We start from the raw sequence: 26,012 nt of genomic DNA, 5'->3' as shown, positions 1-26,012 counted from the left end.
GTTAAAAATAGAAAAGGTGAACCTGTCACTGGTAGTCATTATAGCCAATTAATTTATACACCTAAATTGTACCACCTAAGTTTACAGTAGAAACTAGTGGGATGGAATGAATGTTATATTGATGATTAGCTTCTTCTATAATTGAATTTTAATGTGGGTCATGTACTTAAGTATTAAATCTTTAAAAGTGTTTCAAGTAAAATTTCATAATCCAAGTGGTAAATTCCTCTATACTTTCCAGAAATAAAGAAGGAAAAAAAGATTTAAGAAAGGGTTTTAGCTTTGCCTGGTGTGGTGGTGCGTGCTGTAATCCCAGCGACTCAGGAGGCCGAGGCAAGAGGATCATGAGTTTAAAACAAGTCTCAGCAACTTAGTGGGGGCACTTAGCAATTCAAGGAGACCCTATGTCTAAATAAAATAAAAAAAAATTTAAAAGGGCTGGGGATGTGGCCCAGTGGTTAAGTGCCCAAGGGGTTCTATCCCCGGTACCAAAAAAAAAGGGGGGGTTTAGTTATACATGGGAGATGCAAGAAAGTGCCTATGAAAAGGTGTTGTTTTTTTTTTTTTTTTTTTGTAGAAACAAAACCCAACTGAATCAGTTTTATTTTTAGAGCCCCACCCTCTACTAGGATTGTTCCTTTAAAATATGTCTTTTATGTTTCTTTTTGCCCCATGGCCTTATGTTGTTTTTTGTTATTTTTTGTCAGGTAACTTGTGTAGATATTCCCAAACAAGGAATAGCTAACAGATTTGTTAATTAGCCTGTGTGTGGGTCTTTGTGAGGTACACTACATATTAACTGAAGCAACAATTTGTGCTTTCCTGAGAAATGTCATTTGTAAGAAGATTGATGTTCAATTCACATATGCTTGCAGAGTTCAAGCCAGTTATGAGTGTAATAAAGCAAAAGACTACAGTTTTAGTGATAACTGAATGTATTATTTGTATAGAACTTTGGAACATATCCAAAAACTTTCAAATGCACTTTTATTTAATATTCAAATATTAAATAAAACCAAACCATGATTGATTCTTAGTAACTTCCTAGTTTGTGTATTTTAGATGTTCTTTTTTTTTTGGGGGGGGGGTCTTGCTTTGTTGCCCAAGTGGGCTCAAGCAATCCCCCTGCCTTAGCCTCTGAGTAGCTGAAACTATCAGTAGTAATTGAGAGATTTGTCTTCCTCTCCACTATATCATTTAAGAGCCTTAAAACAAGAGATAATAATCCTTGTGCCTACCTTATAGGGTTATAATATGAATGATATTTTTATTATGTATAATGCAAATACAAAGTGTTCATTTATTCATTAAGACTAAATATGCATTAAACATTTTGCAAGGTATTAGAATAAAACTTAATATATTGGGAAGAATTATAAGGGAATAAAAGAATCATTCAAATATAATATGTGGAAAGTTTCTGGAGGCAATAAAGATGGTTGTCATTTATTGAGTTTCTATGTTGCCAGGCAGGGTACCATGTACTCTATATTATTTCATGTGAATCTTTTGATACAGTTCTGATGTCATTGCTACCATCATTTTACATTTGAGGAAAGGAGCTTGGGGAATCATGTATTTTAGTGCCCTTTGAGCACCTGTTTATTTGCCAGCATAAAAGCCCAGCAGACATCTTACCTTTTAAATTCTAGAGGCAAATACAAACCCAAATCAAATAATCACACAGGTCAATACAGTAGTCATAACCTGTGATTAGTGCTATGACAGACAGATCCCCTGTGATGCAGGAGACTGCTAGGGAACTTGCTCTGAATGGGAGACTAGGACAGTTGCCATGGGAATGAGTGATATCAGAGTGAAGTCTGAAGAACAGCAGAAGCTCACAGTGCAGAGCAGGGGTTGGAAGGTAGTCAGGTGGAGAGGAGAGCATTGCCTTGGAGAAATAGGCAGTGGACAGGGACGGGGAGATCCACTGGCTAATCAGATAGGATTCCCACCCACTGTTTTTGCTGACAAGAGGTCAAAGATGTAGCCTCAATAAAGCAAATGCCACATGGAAGAGTCAAATATGTGGGAATTTGAGAAGAGAGAATGTTCACTGGGATGGGGAGAAAAGAGGAATGGGTAGATTAATTAGAGCCACTTTGAGTAATCTAGAAAAAAAGACTGGAATTAGGATAGTAACCAAGTGAAAGGCAGGAAAGAGAGAGAGAGAGAGCATTTTTGGAGGAAGGCTCTGCTGTGACTGCCTCTCTGGGAGTGAGATTCTAATTCAAGATCCCTAATCACTTGGGAGGGACACTCACACAAACTTGCACCTTTGACTTTACTAGTTGAATGACTTTGGCAACGTGCCTAGTTCTTTCTGACTCAGTTTCCTTATTTGTGAAATTAAAGGAGTAATAATATCAAGCTCATGATATTTTCTGAGGATTCAGAGACCTAGTATTTGTCAACTACCTATCAAAGTCTGGAAAATGGCAAAATATTCAGTAAGTCGCAGGCAATTTTTAACTGTTGCAAAAATGAATAAAATTTTACGGGTAATAGAGAGGAAGGGACGGCATTTCTCAAACTGGTTTAAGGACTTCCTTCTTCTTCTTTGAGCCTGTGGTCTAAATCCACTCTCCACAAGTGCCAAACTGTCAGGCCCCCTGCACAGGGACACTGCCTTGCATTTCCTGCCACTTAGCACAGTCCCTGGCTACAAAGTGATGGGTTTTTACATAGTGATATTTAAAGCTGTAGGAGAGAATGAAATTGCCAAATTTAAGAATGAAGAGTCTGGCTCTGGAAAACACCTGTATTTATTTACAGTGGAGAGAAAGTGAGACGTTGCTGCCAGAAAAACTAGGATAGTCCATCTCCACCGCCCAGGAAGGAAGGAGTTAGTGCTGCAAGCTGCATCAACGTCTAGGAGCTAGAGGAGACTAGAAAAGGGGACCAGATGTGATGAGAACATTGCCTATCAGAGAGCGCATTGTGAGGGAGTGAGGGGCAGAATCCAGAAAGACTGCAGAGTTAAAATGTAGGTGGTGGCCAGGAAGTAGAAGCACTGGTTGCTGAGTGCATGGATTTCTCTTTCAAGAAATCTCTGGTTCAGGTAAGCAGAAGGAATAATTATTTTCAATAAATTCAGGCTGAAGAAAATTTAAGTTGTTGTCCTCCAGCGGTTGGGGAAATGATAATCATAGAAGAATTGAGGAAAGAGTTACAGAGCACCTCTGATGAAGGGGGTCCTGGAGAACTGGTATCTGCATTAGCTAGACAGGAATGCTGTTCCCTGCACAGAGGTGGGAGTAGTGTGACTATGAACTGTTTGCTCTTTTCTTCATCACTGGAATTCCAATGTCTGTAGTTCAGATGATGTGATGCATATAGCTTGGTTTTACACTGAGTGCCCCCACAGAGAGGGGGAGGCACTCCTGATTTGCCCAGGGAAGGAAGAAGCAAACCTGCTTACCAGAATGAGAGCTCATCCATTTCTACTCTTCTTGTAATGCATGTGCATTTTTGAGGCATAACGGGCTTTGATAGTTTTATGATAATTTATGTTTTTTAAGTGTGGGTGAGTTGGCAAGTGATCACATTGGTTCTGTTTTGTTGTGAATAAATAGCATGTCAAAGTTTTATGCAGTTTCAAAAAATGTTGTTTAGAATAAAACTTACTTTGAAGCCACAATAGTCTCTCACTCAAAATATTTATTTAGACCATATTGTTTAAATATATATAATTCCCTTAAGGAATAATTTTAGTCTATATAAGTCTGAATTTAAAACAAATAGACCTTCTGGAATTCATAGAGATACAAAATGGCTATTCCAGTGTTTAAGTGTTTATATACAAAAGGAGTTGAGGTGTTCCAGTGTTTATATATTTAGGTACAAAAAGAGTAGAATTCGTAGAAAGGGATGATGATCTGAGAAGTTTAATTCCCAAATGTACCAGACATATAAAATTATTTAGGAAGAGAAAATATTTGAATAATAAAGTAGTTCAGAGTGAGTGAATGAATGATTCCGCTAGTGATAAAATATATATGTATATATATAAAGCAAACCTATAGTCTCCAATCTATTCTGGTATTGAATATAGCTTTAATGAAAGTTGAAGGTGTGCTTTAAACATGGTACCAAATTAGGGCATTTTTGTAAAATAATATCACCAAATCAGTGATTTAAAGTGGCTTATGTTGCTGATGCCTGGGTTAAAGATAGTCCTTGAAAAATAATTTCTTTTTATTGTCCTTCCCTTGATTTTGATAAAGCAGAGGGATTTTTTTTTTTTAAAAAAAATACCCTTTGCAAATGTTATTATTATTGCACTTCAAATGTTAATGTTAATACAGTTTTCATATCTGAATTTATAATTTGGTAGACTGTAAAGCATTTTGTTTTTAGTGGAAATACTGTACTCTGAACTTTTTGGGGAGCATAGTACAATCAAATTGTGAGTTTGCTAACTAACAAATATGTTATATAAAGAAACTATTTGTCAGAATGTTCTGATACATTGCTAAGTAAAAAAAAAAACATTGAAATTGAAATAAGAACTTTGGGGAGAATTATTTCCCTTTATAACCTATGCTTTCCTTTAATTGCTGATACATGCAGCAAAGTTTACAGCCTAGCTAATATATAATTGGACAAATGACATTGGAAGACAGTCCCTGAAATATCAGGCAGATTTTATAATTATTTCCCTAGAGGCAAACAGAAAAAACAAATTAGGAGTGAGAGTGAAGTATCAAAGAAGAAAACAGTGAGGACTCCAACATCTGAAACTGAAGAAGCACCCATTGAGTTAATGTAAATCAGTGAAAGAGAAATTACTTAAAAGTTGCCTGATCCAGAACATAAGGAACAGGAGAAGCCCCTTCAGCCTTAGTCTCTGCACATGTTAAGATTATCTAACATACTTCCTGTTACAACTCAACTAGTTTATATAAAAATCCAAATGGTTCCAGGAATGTGAGCATGTGAGGTGAGTGTAGCTTTCAGATACAGAGCTGAGTTGTGCTCACAGAACCCATGCCTCCACCCAAGATCAGTAAACTCTGATAGCATCTAAATCTGCAGAGAGATCTTTTCCGGGCAGTTCAGGTAGTTACAGTAGATTGTTAATCTGTGAATGATCAGACCAAATCCCTTCTGTCTTCAGAATTTCCATGCAAATTAGAATTAAATGTATGAGATAAATTTATTAACTGTAGTCTAGGAGCACAGGTCAGCATTAGCACAATTCTTTACCAGAAGTTTTTATTCATAAAATGTTACACTCCATTTATGCTAATTTTCAATGGATTCACTTTATAATATAAACTGGCAAAATGAATTTTTAAAGTCCTGGTAAGGAAATGAAAGAGTTTTTGTGTGAGTTTCTGTTTTCTAAGATATAGTTGTACTGTTCCAGGTATAAAATGTTCACATAAATGGCTTTTCCTGCATTCTGCTCTAAAAAGTCAATTGAAACTTATTTTCTTCTATCACCATTAAAATAAAAGGAGAATTGTTTTATAGTTTGCAAAATGGGAAAGAAAGTAAGAATTAATAATCAAAGAAAAAATCCCTAAGGGAAAATGATAAATAATAATATAAATATGCTAAGTCTTATTGAGAAAACAGGAGTGTCTCTCAAAATATATCTGACAGATTAGCAAAGTATTTAAATGAAATTCAGAAGTAATATTGTAACAATATTTTTCTGTTGCATTTAAATGTATAAACATTTCACTTTAACATTATTAGGATGTATTTTCTTTTTCACTATTAGAAAGTGGATAAACTTAAATGGAAATAAATTAGTAGTACCATTTGTTTCTTTTTTGGATCTCTGCATTTTGAAGAATATATGATCCTTTATTCTTATTCTCCTTGATCTACATTTCTAATTTAAAGGTTACTATGAGTGACTTAAAACATGATTCTGAGTGAGCTTTGTTTCTCTTACCCTTTTTTTTTTTTTTGGTAAGAGATTTTGATGATATCAACATTTATTTTCAAAATTCTCTAGGTCTCCACCAACATAAATAGCCTTTAAAAATAGAAGTGGGAATTATTTATTAAAAATTGTGAAAAAAAAGTATAGTACCTTTGAACAGATGCTGATCTTTTTTCCTGCTCTGTTTTTCAGGCCATCCGTTGCACGCTGGTAAACTGCACATGTGAATGTTTTCAGCCGGGGAAGATTAACCTGAGGACTTGCGATCAGTGTAAACATGGCTGGGTGGCACATGGTGAGGAAAATCTGGGCTCCTCTTCCTGTTCTTGTTATGTTCACGTGAATGTGTTTTCTTAGAGCGGCCACTGGCCTGTAGAAGAGAGCGGTCAGCTGTGCTCCTGTGTTAGTTAACATTCAGCCTGTGACTCTCAGTATATTCTCGGCTGGAGAAGGAAGGCTGCACCAACAGCACTCAGCAGAGGGGCAAGACGTTTATAGGACAGTTGAGCTGTGGGGTTCTTCCTGACATAGCAGCAGCCTGCAAGCACCAGGCCTGATGGAAACTCAGACATACCACAGTTGGCCTTTCAGAGTCTGGAACTCAGAGGGAGGTTGGCAAATCCCCCTTGCTTGAGAACTCCTAGATGAATGTGTACCCTTGTCACGTGTTTAGGGCTGAGTTTATCCTTCCAGATGTTAAAATTTGTATGGTCTAACGTGGGTGAGAGGGTGCACTGTGACATTATTTGGCTGGTATCTGAAAAAATAATCTATAAATACCCGATTTCAGAGTGTGCTGGGATTAGAGGGGGCAGACGGTGGTGGTGTGGGTGCTGTGTGTAGGTGACATTGGGTTGGGAATGGCCCAAGCATGGATGATAGTGTGGAGGCTGTTTGCCAGGTACACAGAGCTGTTCTGTCAGTGTGCCTTGAGTATGATTTTAACATTTTCTTGTGTATGGTTTACATTTATTGTGTTTAGGTGAAAGGAGACTCTAGAAATAAGCAGGCCCCCTTTTCACCTCCTAGACTGAAGAATTTAAAGATAGGTAATGTTTATAAAAGAAATCCTGGCTTGAGATTTTTTGACAGCCTGGGGTATTGGCTCTTAAGTGGACATATTCTTCATTCCCAAGCAGTGCCAAACATCCAGTGGGTTGTATTTTTTATAAATGTCATGTTATTCTAGCAAGATCTGAGGTAACAACATTGGGCCATGCCTTGAAATGCTTTTAATTTATCATGTACCTAGCTTGTTAGGGCATGTGTGTTGGAGTTGCAGGGACATTTCAGCCACATTTCTTTGTGAAAGAGAGAGTAGCAGGAGGGGATGTTGTTGGAAAGAGTGTGGTAGGGTGACACAGCCACAATCCTGTGATCCTCAGGAATGGGACACGTTCCTATCCATTGATGAAGCCAGAATCTGTAAGAGCTCCTAGTTCTGTCTTGAAAAACAGATGAACTGCTATAACATTTACAGTTTGTGCATGTTACAATGTTGGATGATTTCTTCTTTCTTTCTATATTAGTTGGCCATGGTTTCTTTAACAAAATACCAAAGACTGGGTAGCTTAAGGGACAAGAGGTTTATTTTCTCATACTTATGGAAGGTAGAATTCAAGGTCAGATTCAAGATCAGAGTTAGTTCTATTCCGAGGCCTTTCTTCCTGGTTTGCAGAAGGCTATCCTAATGTGACATTTATCTTTGGGCACATACCTGTGACATCTTCTTTCTTTTTTAAAAAATAATTTTTTGTGGCATCTTCTTGTATATCTTCATTTCCTCTTAGAATGACACCTGTCAGATGTAATCACCTCCTTACAGGCCCCATCTCCAAATACAGTCACAATCTGAGACTCAAGGAGTCCTGATCTCAACATAGCCCATGGCACTGCCCAGCCATCCTTCTTTCCCTGAGGAAGTATGCAATTTCCAGATAATGGGTTCAGAGCTTATTATTAATCCATCAGGAAACACAAGGACATTGGGCATAGAATGTTCTCAGGCTCAATCCTGATTGTTCCACTTCAGTGTCCTATTACCCAATATGACTTTCTGTTTTGTTATCTGTAAAATATGATTAATAATAATACCTCCTTTAGGGCTTGGGTTAACCCAGTGCAGGAGTATGTGCCAAGCATGTATGAGGCCCTAGATTCAATCCCCAGCAAACCCTGCCCCCCAATCATAATAGCTACTTCATTGTCTTACAGTGAAAATTAAGAATAAAATCTATGAAACCTTTAATAAATTCTACATGTTAAAAATAACAAACTGTTCAGTAGTTGAACAGAGAGGTTAATCATTAAACAAAAGGCTTTTCATTTATTCACTGATTTTTTTTTTTTAATTTTCCCTAAAGCCACCTTGTATTAACATCATCTATCTACTGTGGGAGCTTTCTGAGTATAAAAGTTGGCTGTGTCACTAGAGTTTGTTTTATCTATCTGGCTTCCATGTGCATATTACATTAGGAGTGTAATGAAAAACATGCAATATTTCTTCCTCCTGAACAACAGACACTTTTCCTGGCCAATGATTGTTTTGAAGATTTTTTTTTTTGAAGGATGTGATTTTTTTTTTTCCACCCAACTTGAAGAAGATATTTCTTTTACATCAAACTCCACTTTTCCTACTGTGCCATTAGAAATTCTGTTTCTGGCATACTAAATAAAATTAATTCTAATTCTTCCCTTTCACAATTATCATCGTGACCTCCCTTATTCTTTCCCACAGAGATATGTCTGTACATAACTGAAAATACATACATGCAGGTATGCAAAGCCACTCTTCCAATTCATTAGGCAAATACGACACTGAGAGGTTGGCTTCTAGCCTTTGAGTTGGCAAGTGGGGTGAGAGCGCCCACTTGTTTTGCCCCTAGCATTTCAACTAATTGCTTCATTCCCTCCCCTATACAGAAACCCTGAAATCATGTCTCCAATTATTTCTCCAAAGAGGTGAAACACAGCAATCTTTCTGGCTGCCTTACACATTACAGTGTCCTACGTGTGGGGCAAGGAGGAAGTGACTTGCTTTTTCTACTGTGTGATTTTTCTCTAAAAATGTATGGAATGACAGTAAAACTAGTGGGATACATTTCATAGAACTGTTTCATGATGGCATTGAACAGATCTTATTTTTCGATTTTAAATAATTAATATCTGATGCTAAAAAATAATCAGTGCCCAAATCAGGTATTCTCATTTAAAAAAATAATTTTCAGAAATTTGTTGGCATCTTGAATAAATGACTTCCTACATATCCTTTGCTAGTAGTATCTTCAATTTATTCAAATGGTTCCTAAGGTGTTTGATTCAGGGTCATTATATATCATCTGTACCCCCCACACACATTCACACATCTCTGTGTATGGGTACACACACGTACACACATACACACACTGTTGTGTTACAAATTGAGTTGTTAATATTAGCTGATTTATAAAAACCTTAGGAAAAGCATTTTAAAAAATGGAAGAGAGTGATTAATTCATTATGGTACAAAACCTGGGTTCTGAGATTGCTCAGTGGCTTCTCTTCACTAATTACTTCCTTGAAATCTTAGCGATGTTGAGTTGGGGGTAGGGAAAACCAAGACGGTTCTTGAATTAATAAAGGATTTCCTACCTTCCCCCCCTTTTAGTGAGTCTCAGCTCTTTCACTTTGATAATAGTAAAGTTTGTTGAATTTAGCTTTATTTAAAACAAACTTTTTTGGGGTATAGGTTATCCATACCTTGTCTATAATAACTTAGTTGTGGAGCCAAAAATATCTCAAAAGAGTTTCTAATTTTGTCAGATGTCTATTCAAAGTTCTTGGATAAAGGACTCCAGGACACTGCCATTTAATTCACTTTATATTTATGTTTTTCTCCCATTTGTATTGTCTTCCTGTGGTTTCCCTCCATTCACCTAAGTCTTGAGGGGAAGTTTCTTAAACGTTCAGCTATTTGGTTCAAAACTGCCAGAATATCAGGATATAAGCATTAATAGTCTTCTTTTCTGGTGATGTATTTTTGTTAGTAAAAATTCAGTTTGTTGTGTTTTGACTCTTTCTCTCCATGTTAGAATTATAAGTCAACCATTCTCAAAATCAGGGATTCAGGAAAACAATTTTATATGGTCTTAAAAACTACCGGTCTATGCCCTATGATGGTTAGGTGAGTGGGAGGACGGTACTCCCCACCCACCTTCCCCTCTTGAGAAATCTCTGAGTTACTGATAGTCATTACCTTTGAGAAAAACTAGAGGCTGTGTAACTGTTATATATATGTGTGTGTGTGTGTATGTACACACACACATATATATATACATATACACACATTGTTATTGTTGATTATTTGCAAATTAATTTGAATGTCATCTAGATGAAGACATAATTTCTAAACCATTAAAATTAGGATAAATAAAGTAAAAATAAAAAGGGAACAAATTCTAAATGGGTTTAAGGAATATTTATTGATTAGCCAACATAACTGAAAAAATTTTTATCATGACAATCATAATACATTTGATTTTTGTATTTTGATGAAAAACTTGGGAAGGTTTTAAAAAGATTTATTTAGATTTTTTCCATCTACTGAATCATTAATTTTTACTTCTGATGAAGCTGATTTGTAGTAACTAATCCTTTTTCTGAATACTCACTCTCCATAACAACAGCAAACCAATTTCACAGTTTGTAGGTATGTTAGGTATATCAGATGATCCTTTGGCAATAATATGAGAATTGATGAATAAAAAGTATATTCCATAGCCTATGAATCCCACAGCAGCTTTCTCAATGCAAATGATTTCCTTCATAAAAAATTTTGACTTAAAAGGAAAAAGATGCACCCTTCAACAAACTGTGTCAATGCTAGAACGTTCGTTCACTTCCAGGCAGTCGGAATTAACACAAGTGTTATTCCTTTTGGCTGATGTCTTCCTGAAAGAATTCTTGTTGCACTGGAATTCTTGAAAGCTTTTTTTTATTATATTCTATAATGTGATTTCCTTTTACTACTGGCAGTTTATTCAAGGAAAAGTAGTTATTCCTTTAATTATTTGCTTATCAAGCTAGGTGTTTTCCTGCCCATATTTTATCCAAACTCTTCATACTTTTTAATGTAAAATGAGCAGGCTTGAACTGTATCCCCAGGATCGTCAATCAATAGGTATTTATTAAACATATGTCATATGTACTTTAAATACTATGTCAGGTAACCTTCGGTTCTGTGCTTCAGGAAATGGCGAGGAGCATAAAGTTAATTTAGTGTCATATACCAACCAGTTTTATGGCTTAATGTACTGTAAGACTTAATATTCATATAATCCATTAATTTGCAATCTTTTTTCTCTTTCATTAGAAATATTTTTTTTCTTTTTTTCCTTTAGCATTGTTGAATATGAATTCTCAGCTTTTACTTGATCTGTCTTCTCAGGCAGATGAGGGGTATTATAGAGACTGTCACACTAGTAGAAAATATAGACTGTCCCATTAAATTGGAATTTCAGATAGTGAATGTTTTTTAATATAACTATATACCATGCTTGTTTAGCTGAGTGTCCTATATTTTAATTTGTCAACATTTGGCAAGCCTACACCTAAAAGAAAATCATATTCAGACTTAATTTTCATGATGAGGTCCTAAATCAGGGCTATTGGTCATGAGCATCCTATAATCAAAAAACTTTTGGTTATATCCGTCCTACATTTAGAAATATGAGATCTCAGTATTCTATTTACAGGTGTTGAAGGCATGGTGGTACCTTATAAGGACTCTAGCAGGGCAGGTCAAAACCAGGAGTTTTAAATTTATTCTGTGAGAGGTCATATGTCTTTATTATGTGTCCCAGTCTGTATTATGCTTATGAATTGTATAAGTGTCTATGAAGGTATTTTTCCCCCCACTGGTATCTCTGTAATGTTCTACCTGACTTGAATCCAAAACCCAGTGGTAAGCTTCCCTCTCCTATCCTGTTTTATTCCCTACTCTTCTCCCCTCCCAACCCCCAGAGGGAAGGTCCTCTATTGTAAGCAGTAAAGTGTGTGACATTTCTGTGAAATCATGCTCATCCTAAGAGATTCCGAAACAGTATCTATGGGATAATTTGTAGATTTGTCAAGATAAAGAGAGTGAAAAAGACCTGGGTTTCCATAACAAAGGAAGATAATGTTCATGTTCGCAGATATGAACCTGTAAAGCTCTAGTTTTCCTTTTACTGACATGGAGATTGTTCCATCAAGAATGTATTTTGCTTTAGGAGAAAATGTTTCCAGTAGAATATTTAGGATTTGATGAATAGTGCAATACAGATATTAGTTTGGGTGCTTCTCAGCACAGGGAAGCAAATATAGGCTGAGCAGTGGCCAAGTGAGATCTTGATCCTTTGGGAAGATGATTCTAGGGCTTTAGTCAGAGACACATGAATAGAAAAAATGCATTTCTCTTCTTTTTATGTGTTGGTCTGGGAGAAGGAACTAATGTAGTTTTTTTTTTTTTTGGAGCAAAATGAACATTGTATTTATCTATTTGTTTGTTTATTTATTTATTTATATTAGTTGCTCATGATAATGCAAAGATCTTGACATATCATACTAATGTAGTATTTACTTACAAGAACTTGCCTTTCTGGTAAACTTAGTCATTTTAGATAACTGCGAAATTTTCTCTTGATTAGAGAGGCCAGCTTTTAACTGCCTTCTAGCTCTGGTGAGGCAGCTGGGTCCTGGTCTTTCCATGGGCAAAGTCCTTGAACATTTCTGGACTTACGTTCATTTCAGAGCAAAAACAAGGCCATTTCCTGCCCTGGCACAGGAGACTTTGCTGTTTGACCTGAGGGCACAGTGCCCTTTTCTGCCTCTCCTACTCCCTGATCATGGCTGATAAACTGTAAAAGGAGGACATCCTCTGAATCCAAAGGTTTTTGTTTGATTAATGATGTTAACTACTCTCCTCTTGTGTCCCTGAGCTGCTTATTTTGATTTGTTTCTCAGCTCGCCCACCATTGGGATAGACTATGACAACTCCCTAATTTTTTTTTTTTTAAGTATAGCACAAACATTGCCTCTTTCTCACAGTCCTGGGCTCTAGGTCTATTAGCTCTCCAGTTTTTTTTTTTTTTTCTCTAGTTCCAGTTGATGCCTATTGGATATAGAGTGAGTCTGGAAAGACCTGGCCTTGGAAGTATGATCAGTACCAGTCTATTGGTATGAAGTTTCTTGGGAGATTTTTAAGGTTGAAACATACAGAGTTCTATCCCCAGGGTATGAAATGAAAGGAAGCAACAGAGAAGATAGGTGCAGCTCTGAAAAGAGACTCTGAAGGTTCACATCTTGGCTCTACCACCCACTGTCAGTGGAACCTTGTCCAGATTGTGTAATGCATTTGTTTTCTCATTTGTGAAATGTGAATAATGATGGGATTCTGCTGAGATTAGATGAGACCATCCTGGTGCCTTGTACACAGTAAACATTTAATAAGTGTTAGTGGTTATTACTATTAAATTCTGACAAAAGCAAAACTTCAACCTTGAGGACATGACAGACTTGTTCTAGCAAAGTTTAGGGGTTATACTTTGGGTGTAGCCAGACTAATACCTTGTCTAAGCCCCAGTTCTTTTATCTGTAAATTCAGATAATAATAGGAATGTGCTTAAATATCACATGGTGGTTGGAGGGAGGATTAAATGAAAGAGGGATGCTAGCCCAGTGTTCTGGCAAAAACTTTTTAGCTATAAATATTAAGTCAATAACATAACATTAAACTTTAGTATTCATGACAATGTCTAGAGTTTTAGGGAAAGTCTGAACTTCATTCTTCCAGGGAAGGTTTTCTTCAGTGCCCAGTGGCAGATTCTGGTCACAAGTTCTCTTGGTTGTAGGGCCCAGTGTTTAGGTGAAATTGTTTCTGCCAGCAAATCCAGGATAGTCCTCAATAGCTTCCATACCTAAACCCCTATGTGAACAGAAGTAAGGAAAACTTTACCCCAAAAGTCAAATTTTGAGAAACACAGACCAGGTCAAATAAATTGCAGGAATATTTATGTGTTGAAAATCAAAACTCAGAAGTGGGTGAATTTTAGACAAAGTTGAAGCTGCTTTTATCTATTTTTGCACCTATCTTTTTGCTTGTGAAGTACTTTGATGGGCTCACTACTTTATCATTTTATTGCATTTTATTACATCATAAATTTTTATATCTTGCTAACGATCCTACAGGAAGCTTAATTGTTTATAGGAACATCTTAATTAACTGGAGTTCACCAGGTTAAGCAGAACACAAATTGAAGGGGTGATAAATGAAACACCCTCAGCTCCTCTCGTTTTACTGAGGATGCACTGTTCAGATAAACCAGGAGAGTCAGCTGGGTCATAAGGACCCATATGCCTCAGCAAGATTATGTTGATATTCTCAACGATTGTTCCTTCTCTATTGTGTCATAATTGGTGACTTCTCCCAACCTTCCCCTACTCTTTTATTGTATCATGAACTCACTGGATGAGATAAATACACTATTTTAGAGAGAACTCTGACTTGTATTCTCAGGGCCCTAAAACGTTGTTTATCCATCCCAATTCTTTGCCAGGTTTTGCCTTTCCTTTGTAGATGTTTGTACCTCTTCCAAACCTCCTTGAATGAATTTGTTGTTAGTGAGCACATAAGCAAAGCATTTTATAGAAAATATTGTGAGGAGTTTTTACTATAACTGGATAGTTTTATAAGCAGTATCTGTTATGAGTCCTGGTATTAATGTTCCTCCCTCTTTTGAGTGCTTCTCTGTGGTACCCAGGGAGATCTCACATTGATGTCCTGCATTTCCCGGGCTGCTCTGTGCTCAATTGATGCTATACATGTGTACTCAAACCCATCTGATTGAAAGGACAGTGTAGTTGGACCTTAGATCCAACTGACCAAGGATTGTAAAGGCAGCTGTGGACCTGACTGTCCAATAAGGATGCAACTGTTGGGGTTTTTGAGCCCTTGAAAAGTGGCATTCCAAATTCAGATGTGCTAGTATAAAGTATACCATGGATTTTGGAGATGTCACCTTTAAAGTATGCAAAATTGTCATTAAGACTTGTTCTTACATTGACTGCCTACTGATATTTTTGATGTATTATGTGAAATTAAATATATTTTAAAAAATTAGCATCAGTGTTTACTTTTTACTTTTTTTGATGAGAGTAGAAAATTTTAAATTGCGAATGTGTCTGGAATTATCTTTCTGTTAGATATTGCTGTCAGAAGCTGTAGGTATAAGGAAATATATTTGGAGATTTCAGGCTTAGGTTGAAGTGGTTTGATGGCAGAGCAGTTAGAACCCACGTGAGAATTCCAGAACCCCAAATTCAGGCTTGTTGTCTCTTCCTTGTCACTTGGACTCTTTCCCAGTGCTTCCTACTTGCATACTTGCTGCAGTATTGATCCTGTCCCATCTTTCCTGCGCCCTGCTCATCAGGAATGGAGGATTCTCCTCTCTCTCCACTCCCTACCTCTTGTCCTGGAGCAAGTGTTTTTTCCTGTGTGTTCTCAGTGCCTTTTGCTGAGACCAGAAGAGTAGTTTCTGGGGAATGTGGATCCTTCTAGTAGCTTGGGAACTCTGGAAGGGCGCTTCATCTTTGAATGCCGCCAGTGCCATGCAGAATCTCCCACGCGGTACATTCGAGGAAGGTTTATGGATGTCCATAAGTCTCCAATTCCTCCTCCTTGTCGTTTCTTTCCCAGCAACCCTTTCCCATTTTGACATTGTAAGCACAGCCTGCAGACCCTTGTCTTCAATCCAATTTCTTTTTAAAAAGTCTTCGTTCTGTTTTAGCCTTTGCTTTTTCCCTGTGAGTCTTCATACAACAAAACAAGTGAAAGGTAGGGAGGAGGTTTTTTAGCATAACTAACCAGGAAGTAAATTTTAGAGGAGTTGAATGTGTGATCATTAACAGATGTTGGCATTTTTGTTTTATTTCAGAAGCTTTGGTCTTAAGTGAAATGCCTTCCACTTTTATTTGGTAGTTCTTCCATAATCCTCTGCCTGCAAAAATCTGAGGGTAAGAAATTCACCCCTCCCCCTTTGGGCTGATCATGTGTTCCACTATCAGTAAAAATTAAAAAACAAATCAACCCCTAACATAAAAGAAAACACCTGTTTGGCTTGGAGAACTTGGCTAGGGAAGTCTTTTTTTCTGACATGCCAAAAGCGACCATCACAGGGCCCCTTAAAAAAAAAAAAGTCATCTTTTTTTCTTTATTTCATGTGAGCATTGGCAGAAACTCTGACAAGCAGTTCTTCATATTTTATTATGTTCTTGTCTGCAGAATCTCTGTCAGGCAAAAACCTTGTCAGCGGAAAACCTGTCGTAGGATCAGAGGAGACAAAAACAGGTGTCACACAGGCAGTCAAAACTGAAGGAAAAAAAAGATTAGGCTAAAGAGAGAGAGGCAGACAATTACATTAATGCCATTGCTTTTATCTTATAGATGTGTGTTATTATCTCGGGGTGCTGAGTGCGCAATTGCCTCACAGAAAAGTAGACAGGAGACAAGGGGAAACTTGATAGTTATTAACTGAAGAGGCAGTGTGTCAAAGCTGGACGGGGTTCAAAGTTTTGCAGAGGGAAAAAGCTGCCGGCAGCAAGCAGCGGCTGTGTGGTTCTGCTCTCGGCTACGCAAACCTAGTAGCAGTCTAACATTTTCTACTTGGAAGCAGATCATAGAGAGAAAAATTAATGAAAGATTTCATTTGGAGGTTTTGGGGGTAACATTTATCTTATAGACATGCGACTGAATCACATAACTTTGCTCTCTTATAAAATCTCGCCCCATGTGAGACATGGTGAGGCATGAAGACAGGCATTTGTCAGTTCAGCTGTGTTGTTTGGATATGTTTAAAACACCTATTATCAACACACTTTTAATTAAAAAAAGCTATTAAGAAGCCCTTTTACTAAGTGTGAACATCTGTACGTGCAAGCTGTAAATTAGGAGATCACATATGTGTGCCTCAGTCAGAGACTAAATGAATTTGGCAAGTGTTTTCTGTTACTAGTTTTTAAATACAGTCTAATATCTAAATGAAAAAAAAATTGCTACATTTTACAGTTTGCATTGATTCTTAAAATTTTGCCTTTTGGTACTGATTGATAGAAGTTTTCAAATTTGATAATAGTCCTTATCATTATCAGATTAGTAAGCAGAATTGAAAACAATAACATATCTCCCCTGTTTTCTTTGTTCACATTATTTTAGGAGATCACTTGTTTTCTGAAAGTTGGAGCTCCATGAAATATAAGTGATGGTATAAAATAATTTCATTTGCCAGTTACCTAAAACCTGAAAGATTTTTAACTTTGTTGATAACTCATATATAACAGTCAACCACCTAATGCAGAACGGTGTTGCAACTTTTAGTTGGTCATATGTTGGTCACATTAAGTGAAACACCACGTAGACTTTGCTCAGGGCCTCAACATTTTCTGCTCATGCATTTAAAACGTGGTTAGTGTAGACTTTCTCTAGGCCCCAGGACTGCCCTCTTAACCCTTTTTATGACCAAATTTTTATATAGGGTCGTTTATCCTCCAGTCACCAATGCAAAGCAATGTGATATGTGATATATGCATTAAGCAAATCCTGAAATCCAGAGGAAAACACACATCAGTATCAGAAGTGTATGTGATAGCCTAGAGTTTTAAGGGATTACAGGTAGTGGAAGGGAAAGAAGGAAAAGATTGATTATAGACTTAGAATGGGATTTCAGATAAACTTGGGGAAGAAGGAAAAAAATACTCGTGATACAAAGGTGACATGTTTTAAAGGGGGGGAAAAAGTTTGAGAATAATAATTTCTTTCTTTTATATATTTCCTACCAGGTGCAGGCTTTTTATATATAACTGTTCTCATTTTTAAAATAGTTCCTCAATAGAGTTTGAAGCCTGTGTTGCATTTACAGTGTTTCCTAGTGACATTCTTAAAAAGATCATTGTTACTTCAAGAAAATTAAGTCTGTATGTCAAGACAATAATTGGAGTTTTGGTGATTATTCGTTCAAGAATTCATTCTTTTAAATGAAAGGATATAGATAATTTGTTAAAGTAACAAATTTCAATAGTTATTTTTAAAACAGGTTTTGTTTTATAGTCAGCATACATTTAAATTATTGGTATAAAAATGGAATAAAGCAGGACTTATTGAAGCTAACGTTCATGTAGCCTCAGCAACTGGAGATTAGGTAGAACTGCAGTACTACTAATAATAATCCTCAAACCTGGGTTCAGCAAGTAGATTCAATTACCACATATCTTCCTACACCCTCTGTTAAGTTTGCAGATCAAATTTTCTCTTTTTCCTTTGCCACCTTTGAGTGGAATTGCTGCATATGAGCAAAGACATACCCTCAATGTGGGTGCCACGCAAGGAAGAGGAAGGAGGAGAATAAGTAAAACCAAGGACCTATTTAATCTGCTAGCCAGGAGCATGAGCTTCTGAACAACCACACATTGACAGTCTACTTTTATGGGTGCTGCAGTCAGACATTAATTATTTCCAAAGTCTGTTCTGAAGACTTTATTATGCATAAGGCCACGGGGGGAAATGCCAATCAGTTTGAAATATTAGCTATGGTCTCAAGTGGAATTCAGGTTCTTCCCTGGCCTGATTATGGGTGTTTGCATGTGTCTACTCCTGTACTATGAGAGATACATGCCAACAGGGGCTGGTTAAAATCCAGAGGATGGCGGGGCTTATTGGAACTACTTTTTTCCCCTTTTCCTTCCATACAGTTTACAGTCACATTCATGATAAACCGTGAGAGTATTTATATACCGACCCTTAAGTATTAAGGAATAAGGAAAAAATTAAGTGCCATTCACAGAAGAGGTATATAAGGTGAAGTAATGTAATGAGGGTTTTGCTCAGTGGAGATCTCTTCAGTCAAAAAACACTGACACACTATTTGTTCAAGGAAAAAAAATAATACACCCTTTGTGAATAAGGGCTGACAGTTTTCATCACCAGGCTTGAGGATCTGCTCTTTCAACTACTTATCATTTCTTTTCTTTTTTCCTTAAAAAGTACCAGAAACAAGCCTTCTTGCTCCTTGGTGTTACCCATTCTCATTAATTCAACCTTGATAGGACAGCTAAAGAGTTGTGACTTAAAGAAACATGAGTTATTTTGTACTTAATTTGCTCCCAATTATATAACACTTTACCCCAAAAGTAATGAATAAAAGGTACATATCTAAATGTTACCTCAAGTCCTAAGGAATTTTTCCCTTAATCACAATTGTTGCTCGCCTCCATGATCTCCTGATTCTCTGGGAGGTTTTTAATATGCCATCATTGCCACTCATTAATGTTCTCCCGAGTGCTAAGGCTTTTATTAGGATCTGGCTTATAGTGTATAGGTAGGTTAAGCCTTTGCCTTGAGCCCTGACGGTCTTGCCTAGTAAGAGCTGAGTCTTATAATGGTAAAGGATTGATGTTATAATGATTCCAAAGGGCCTCTTTATGATGAAATTCTAAATACGCAAAATCCCATTAAACCTGTGGAAGTTCATGGGCTAGCTACATTGAAATGACATATCATTATATTGGGTATAGTGTGCTTATTGTAAAGTGTGGTATAATTGGGAATTATTGGTCATATTAGCAAGAATGAAGGACTACTCACCCTCATAAATTCAGAAGTTATGACCTAGATATTTGAGGTAGGAGCAATAATAATATTCTGCTTATAAATAATCAAAAACTTTAAAATTTGACCGCAGAAGTTGCTCTAATAAAATGCTGTCACTACTGTATGACCAATGTGATTCTGCAATCTGTACAATCAGAAAAATGAGAAATTATACCCCAATTGATTCAAATGTATGAATTGCCAAGATCATTGTAATGTCATGTGTAGCTAATAAAAAAAAATGCTGTCACTGACAACTTTTAGACTTTTTAAACCATATGAAGAATTGTATAAGAGCATTCCCTAAGGACATATGTTAAGTGTAAATCTATTAGAAACTAAAATAGTATTCTAATTCTAGGATCCAGGACTCCTAAAAAACGACCACTTGATATTATAATTTGGACTCCTGAAGAGAGTTGAGGCAGGAGACTTGGACTTCTCCAGTTAGTCTTGTAATTTAAGACCCACTTGGCTTTCTCCCAAAATGAAAGAAGTCTTCTTTATTTTTTTTTTAAACTTACAAAATTGCTTCAAATGGCATTTAAAAAATTTTAAGTATCCAGGGCAGGACTTGAAATTAGTGAAATAACAAACTTCCTTTTAGACCCTTTGCAAATAGATTTATTTAATTGCTTTATTCTGCAAAGTAGGTGGTTTTGAAAATCATTCCACTTTGCACACTTCTTATTTTATTGAATAAAAATAATGGCTGTTAGCATCTCACTGCCATGTCTGAACAGCTGTTAGATGGGATCTTTTGGACATCAGGGCTTGCAATCCACATATTCCTGTGGAAACCACTGAAGTCCCTTGAATTTGACTTCTAAAGAAAGTTATGTTTAAAAAAAAGTTGTGGAAAACTAAGAACTATAAACTATCACTAAGAGCCAATTTTCTAGGATCAGTGAAAAGCACTTTTATACTCTTACATTAAGGAAAAAAAAGAAGTATCTGAGTATGTTCTTATTTCTGTGACCTTCACAGAAAATATTGGAAGTGAAGTCTGTAGAATTACAGGTTTATATTTGTTTTAATTTATTTGAAGGTTGGGGAGTAATTCTTGTTATTTAAAAATGAAATAAAAAAATAGTATGTACATTTCATTCAATAGAAGCAAGTTCTTTTATAATCACCACTCACCTATTCCCAGCATGATTTTATATATTTGAAAAGTGAATTTTATAAAGGACATTACTTGGTTCTTTAAGTTAGCAATATACTCAAAAGTATACATTACTTTATCCTTACTACATATTTTGCATTGCATTTTACCCTTATTTCACATTATGTTACATATGTTAACGAACAACAAAAGTGCCAGCTGTTGTCCTTATGATTCTGTTCTGCATATACAGACTGATATGTCGTTTGGGCTCTTAGGGCTTAGCTACCACTTTCCTTTGGGAAACTCTAGGTTCTATGAAAGTGTTTATTGAAATTATATCCAGCCCTCAATTTCTCCTTTGTTTTATAGTTTGAAAATTACTAGCTTAAGGTCCTGTTTCTGGCATTTTAAAGAAATTCAGGTAAGTCATGATTCCTTAGTAACTTAATTTATAGTTTAAAAGGTTATATTGTATGATTTTTTCCTTCTTTTTCTAACTAGTATTCAACTACTGCTTTTTCCACAAGAAATTTAGCATACTCAGAAGAGGTTAAGGGGCTGGGGTGTGGTACAGTGGCAGAGCACTTGCTTAGCATGTGCAGGTCCTGGGTTCTATCCCCAGCACCACACACACAAAAAAAACATAAAAACAACAACAAACAAACAAACAAAAATAAGCAAACAGAAGTGTTAATTTGTGTGTGTATATGTATGTGTTTGAGTGGGTTTTCTCAAAAGAAAAAAAAAGTCCTTTCCTTGTAGACTATTTTCTTGATTACATTGTGTGACCTCTGTTTTCTGACCTCTTTCTCAGGTCTATTAGGTCTTTGCTGTGCATTTTTCTATAGCTAGATGACCATAAACTAGCATATTGATCACAAATCTCGTGTTCTGTGTTACTATTTTATGGATGGTTTTCATAACATTTATCCATTATGATCCAGTCTGAACCCTGATATTAAAATTGCTTTTACATAATACTACACTTTCATCTTGCTTTTTTTTTTTGACCTAGAAACTGCTTGAAATGGTAGGAAAGGGAATAAATTATGCAAAATTTAGTCAGAATTCCTGCCAATCTAGTGCCCAACCTCGCCCCCTGCCTAGTAGCAGTTCCCCACCTGTACTGTTCCTTGAAGGCATAAAGAGCAAAGGAGAGGGTTGAGAAAGGGGCTGGGTGAATTCCAGAACGTGGTAGTAGGTGGAGTCCTCATACATTTATCCTTTCAGTGCAAACAGAGATCACAGCCTTTTCCTAAAATAACTGTTTGTCCATTCAAGAATAAGAGCACTGAACACCCATGAGCGCTCATGTGTCAGATATTGTTGCTGCTTAAAACCAAGCTCTGTGATAAAGTGGGCACACAAGCAGCTCCAGTAAACAGACAACATATGGGTGGTACTTGAGTGATTGGCAAATTGTTGAGATGGCTTGCTGCTAGATGAGGGACCTCTCCAGGCTTCATGGAAAAAGAAAGTTCAAAAGAAAGATAATCAGAAGGGATAGTAAGAAAGAAGAAAGGCACTGAAGGAATAGCGCTGAAACTAAAAATTCTGAAAAATACAGTTGACAGATGGAACCCTACTTGTCTCCCCAGCTTCATCTTTTACTGCTCTCTGTTCATGTCCGAGTGGATGGGCTTTGCCCGAACCACCTACCTCATGTCAATGACGTTCACATGTCACATACATAGTTTGTAATTGTTCATGTACATGTGTATTTATTTAAAAGTCTGTTTTTTTCACTACTTTATTTACCTCAAGTAGGCCTGAATTATGTCTGTTTTGTTCTAAAATTTAGCATAGGGCCTGGAAATATCCACTTAGTGACCAAATATGATAATGCCTAGAATATTTGAAAGTCAGTAGTTACCTCACTTTGGTTGGAAGAGAGAGCTCATTTCAGAGAGTTATTAGGCTGGGAAGTAAATCAGCCTGCTCAAGGTCTTCTGGCCCCTTTAAAGGAGTATGTGTGTGTGTGTGTGTGCATGCATTCATGTATGTGTGCTGGGGTTGGGGTAGTGTGTGCGAAGTGGCTGGGCACAGCATTGGAAACCTTTGAGCAGAGAATAAATGTGTGTAAAGCAATGTTTTGAGAAGACTGGCTTGGTTTTATCTAGGGTGTATAAGGCCAGTAAGAACAGGTAGACCAAACCAGTCAGGAATCAGTGCAATAATAGAGATCTTAGGGTCACACCTGCTCTAAAGTGGGAGGAGTAGACGAGAAAGAAGAACTTGAAGGGAGAAAGGGGAAATAGAGATGATTTTGATCATTCTTGCTGGGTAATGTTGAGATAAACAACCCCATGCTTGTCTGCAGTTGTACCTCAACTATGTAAAATCATACATTGACAAAAGTAGACACAGGTGCATTAATATGCCACAGTCACTGTCTTTGGGCGGTGGGAGTGTGGATGATTTTTTATTTTCTTTTTTACCAAATTTCTAGCATTTTTCAATGAGCACCTGTGAGAAAATTAGACACCAAAACATCTAATGTCAGGCATTTTGGTTTTTCATCGACCTACTTTTCCCAGCAATAGGGGTCAAGTATGTTTGGATTAAGGCGTGGAACTTGGGTAGAGCTAAGCTTATAGGAGGAGTTGGATTCAGAGAGGAGATTACCACAGGAGGTGGCTAAGGAGGCAGCTCCTGTAGAGTGCTGGTGTTTCCTCAGTCTGTTTTCCCTCCTGAGTCCTCCAAATTAGAAAATCATAATCATTTTGAATCCCTGGCTCATCTTTACTCCAAACATCTCTTTTTCCCCCTGTGTCTTAGTTTGGTCTTACTTCTGTAGTCACCTTTCCATTCTCCTTGGTAGTGACCTCCAAGCCATTACTTTGCCTGAACCTAAAGGAATTTGAAAAACTGATAACTACCCTAATATATTCAAGTATCAAGTAGCATGCCAGTGTCTTACAGCAAGTAGGGATTGGAGCCCTTGGAATCTGGGTCTACGGACACTGTCCTTAATCTAGAAGATAACAAGGACCTTCTGACACTGGAAGCTTTAGATCAATGCTTTTATTTTTTTGTCTTAACTCTTATATCCAATATTTTCCCCACAGATTACAGTACTGTAAATGTTCACTAGAAAGTCTTTAATCCTTCAACCTATTACACAGGGTCTTATTTACAATGAAAATTAAGATAATATTTTTATAAATGGAAATTTTAGTTTTTAACTTCAGTCATCATAATGAATGAAAGCAATATAAATATTATAACTTTCTTCATTTATTGTATAGAAAGTAGATTTTTATTAGAAATGTATCTGTCGGTGGAATAGATGGGACTCTAAATTTTTTTCTTCCCATATGAGTTCAGTGATCCATGGGTGAAGGGTACTTACTGTAAGAAAGAGAAAAGGTACCCATTTTCCATTTTTATAGATGTAATTGCCAAGACACTTGCAACAAATAGGTGAGACTAGGAGCTTTGTTATTAAGTCATTATTTATTCTTAGAAGTCATTTCAAATTGTATGCAAAAGATTAACCAGGGCTTGATTGGTTTTGATAAAAGCAAGGAAATAAAAATCAACTTCTCTCCCACCCAGATATTATTGGAGTTATTCACTTTCTGAAATTTCTGGAAAAAGATAATAGCTATTTATAAATTTAACTATTAGTGTTTCCTTAGAAGCACCTTGTTTATTCCAGAATAGACAATAAATATTGAGAAATAAAAATACTATATTAGTTGTTAATTCAAATTACTTCTGATTTTTAAAATTTTTTTTTGTGTGTGGTGCTGGGAATTGAACACAGGGCCTTATGCTGCCTGTGAGGCAAGAACTCTACCAACTGAGCTATATCCCCAGCCCTGAATTAAAAAAAAAATAAAATAAAAATTAAAAAAAAATATATATATAATTTATCTGTTCTAATTATACATGACAGCAGAATGCATTTCAACTCATTGTACTCAAATAGAGTACATCTTTTCATTTCTCTGGCTGTACACAATGCAGAGTCACATCATTTGTGCAGTCATACATGTACATAGGGTAGTAATATCTGTCTCATTCCACTATTCCCCCCTCCCCTCCTTCATTCCCCTCTACCCAATCCAAAGTTTCTCCATTCTTCCCTTGCACCCCTTTCCCTCAATTATAGATCAGCATCCAATATCAGAGAAAACATTTGGTTTGGGGTTTTTTGGGATTGGCTTATTTCACTTAGCAAGATATTCCCCATTCCCACCCATTTATCTACATATGCCATAATTTCAACCTATCATATAGGGTCTTGTTTACAGTGGAAATTAAGACTCAGACTTTTTAAAAATTCCCCAAATCCAGAGGAAAACCCTTGGCCAAAAAAAATTTCTACACATAATTCAAGTAATTACTCAGCTTTCTTTAAGGCTGACTCTGCAAAAAAGAAATTTTTAACTAACTGTTTTGTCTTACTGCTGTAGACATAGTGATCTTAATTGACTAAAATTTCCACTATGTGGCCCAATTGGCAAAGCCAGTGCTTGTTTCCAAATTGAGGTGACAAATCCACTTGATTTTCATTAGAAAAATTTGAACTTCACCTTGTTACACAGGCAGCTGTATACCAAATATAATTCAATGGTATTCATGATTGGAAAGTTTTTTTTTATATATCATTGAGCTTTTTACCTTTGTGCTTATATGTTAGGTTGGGTTTTTTGCTTCAGTTTATTTTAGGATATTCCAGCCTTTTTATTATTAAAATATTAAAGACCATAAGTCCAAAGCCAGATAAAGGATACAGATATTTTGTAATGAAGTTTAGCACCAAGTTAGGAGCTCAAAACATAAGATATCTGCTCTAAGCATAAGATATCTGCTCTTGGCTTATGTCTGCATGTAAGTCATTAAGTCATTAGAAGGTTTGAAATTACTGAGTAGTAAGGCAAATAAGGATAGTGTAAATGTTAATGTAATAAAACTAAAAAGAAAATAAAATCCCCCAAATCCTTGGCCAAGAAAATTTTCTACCCATAATACAAATAATTACCCCAACCTTATTCAACTAAGAAAAACCTGGAGTCCAGTTGGAGCCCAAGTCACTGTCTTTTCCTTTCTTTTATATCCTCCCCATAGCACCTACGACAGAACCCTTTGTGTAGTAGGTTCATAATCACCCTTTCAACCAAAGTGTGCTGGGCTCCTCTATGTGTCAGGTTCCTTTGGAGCACCAAGGGAGAACAATGACAAATAATAGATCTTATCATCAAGTATTCTAGTGGAGACTGAGGCATTTGTTGAATGAGTGAAATAATGTTACCTAAAAGATGTAATAAAATTATTTTTAATACAAAGTCAGACAGAAAAGAGCACACTCCCATTTTGACCAAATGTTAACCACATTA

At 36.4% G+C, this 26,012-nt stretch overlaps 1 protein-coding gene across 1 annotated transcript in view; it reads left to right on the top strand.

Moving 5' to 3' along the window:
* Positions 1 to 26,012, top strand: part of Bnc2 (basonuclin zinc finger protein 2) — a 402,451-nt gene that overhangs the window by 253,937 nt on the left and 122,502 nt on the right. Inside the window, exon 5 of the mRNA XM_077797863.1 lies at positions 6,095 to 6,197. Within this exon, the coding sequence (XP_077653989.1) occupies positions 6,095 to 6,197 (103 nt within the window). The remainder of the gene's footprint in view (positions 1 to 6,094; positions 6,198 to 26,012) is intronic.

Source organism: Urocitellus parryii, chromosome 4, assembly GCF_045843805.1.
Source record: "Urocitellus parryii isolate mUroPar1 chromosome 4, mUroPar1.hap1, whole genome shotgun sequence".
Lineage (NCBI taxonomy): Eukaryota > Metazoa > Chordata > Mammalia > Rodentia > Sciuridae > Urocitellus > Urocitellus parryii.
This window is presented reverse-complemented; position numbering and strand designations above follow the sequence as displayed.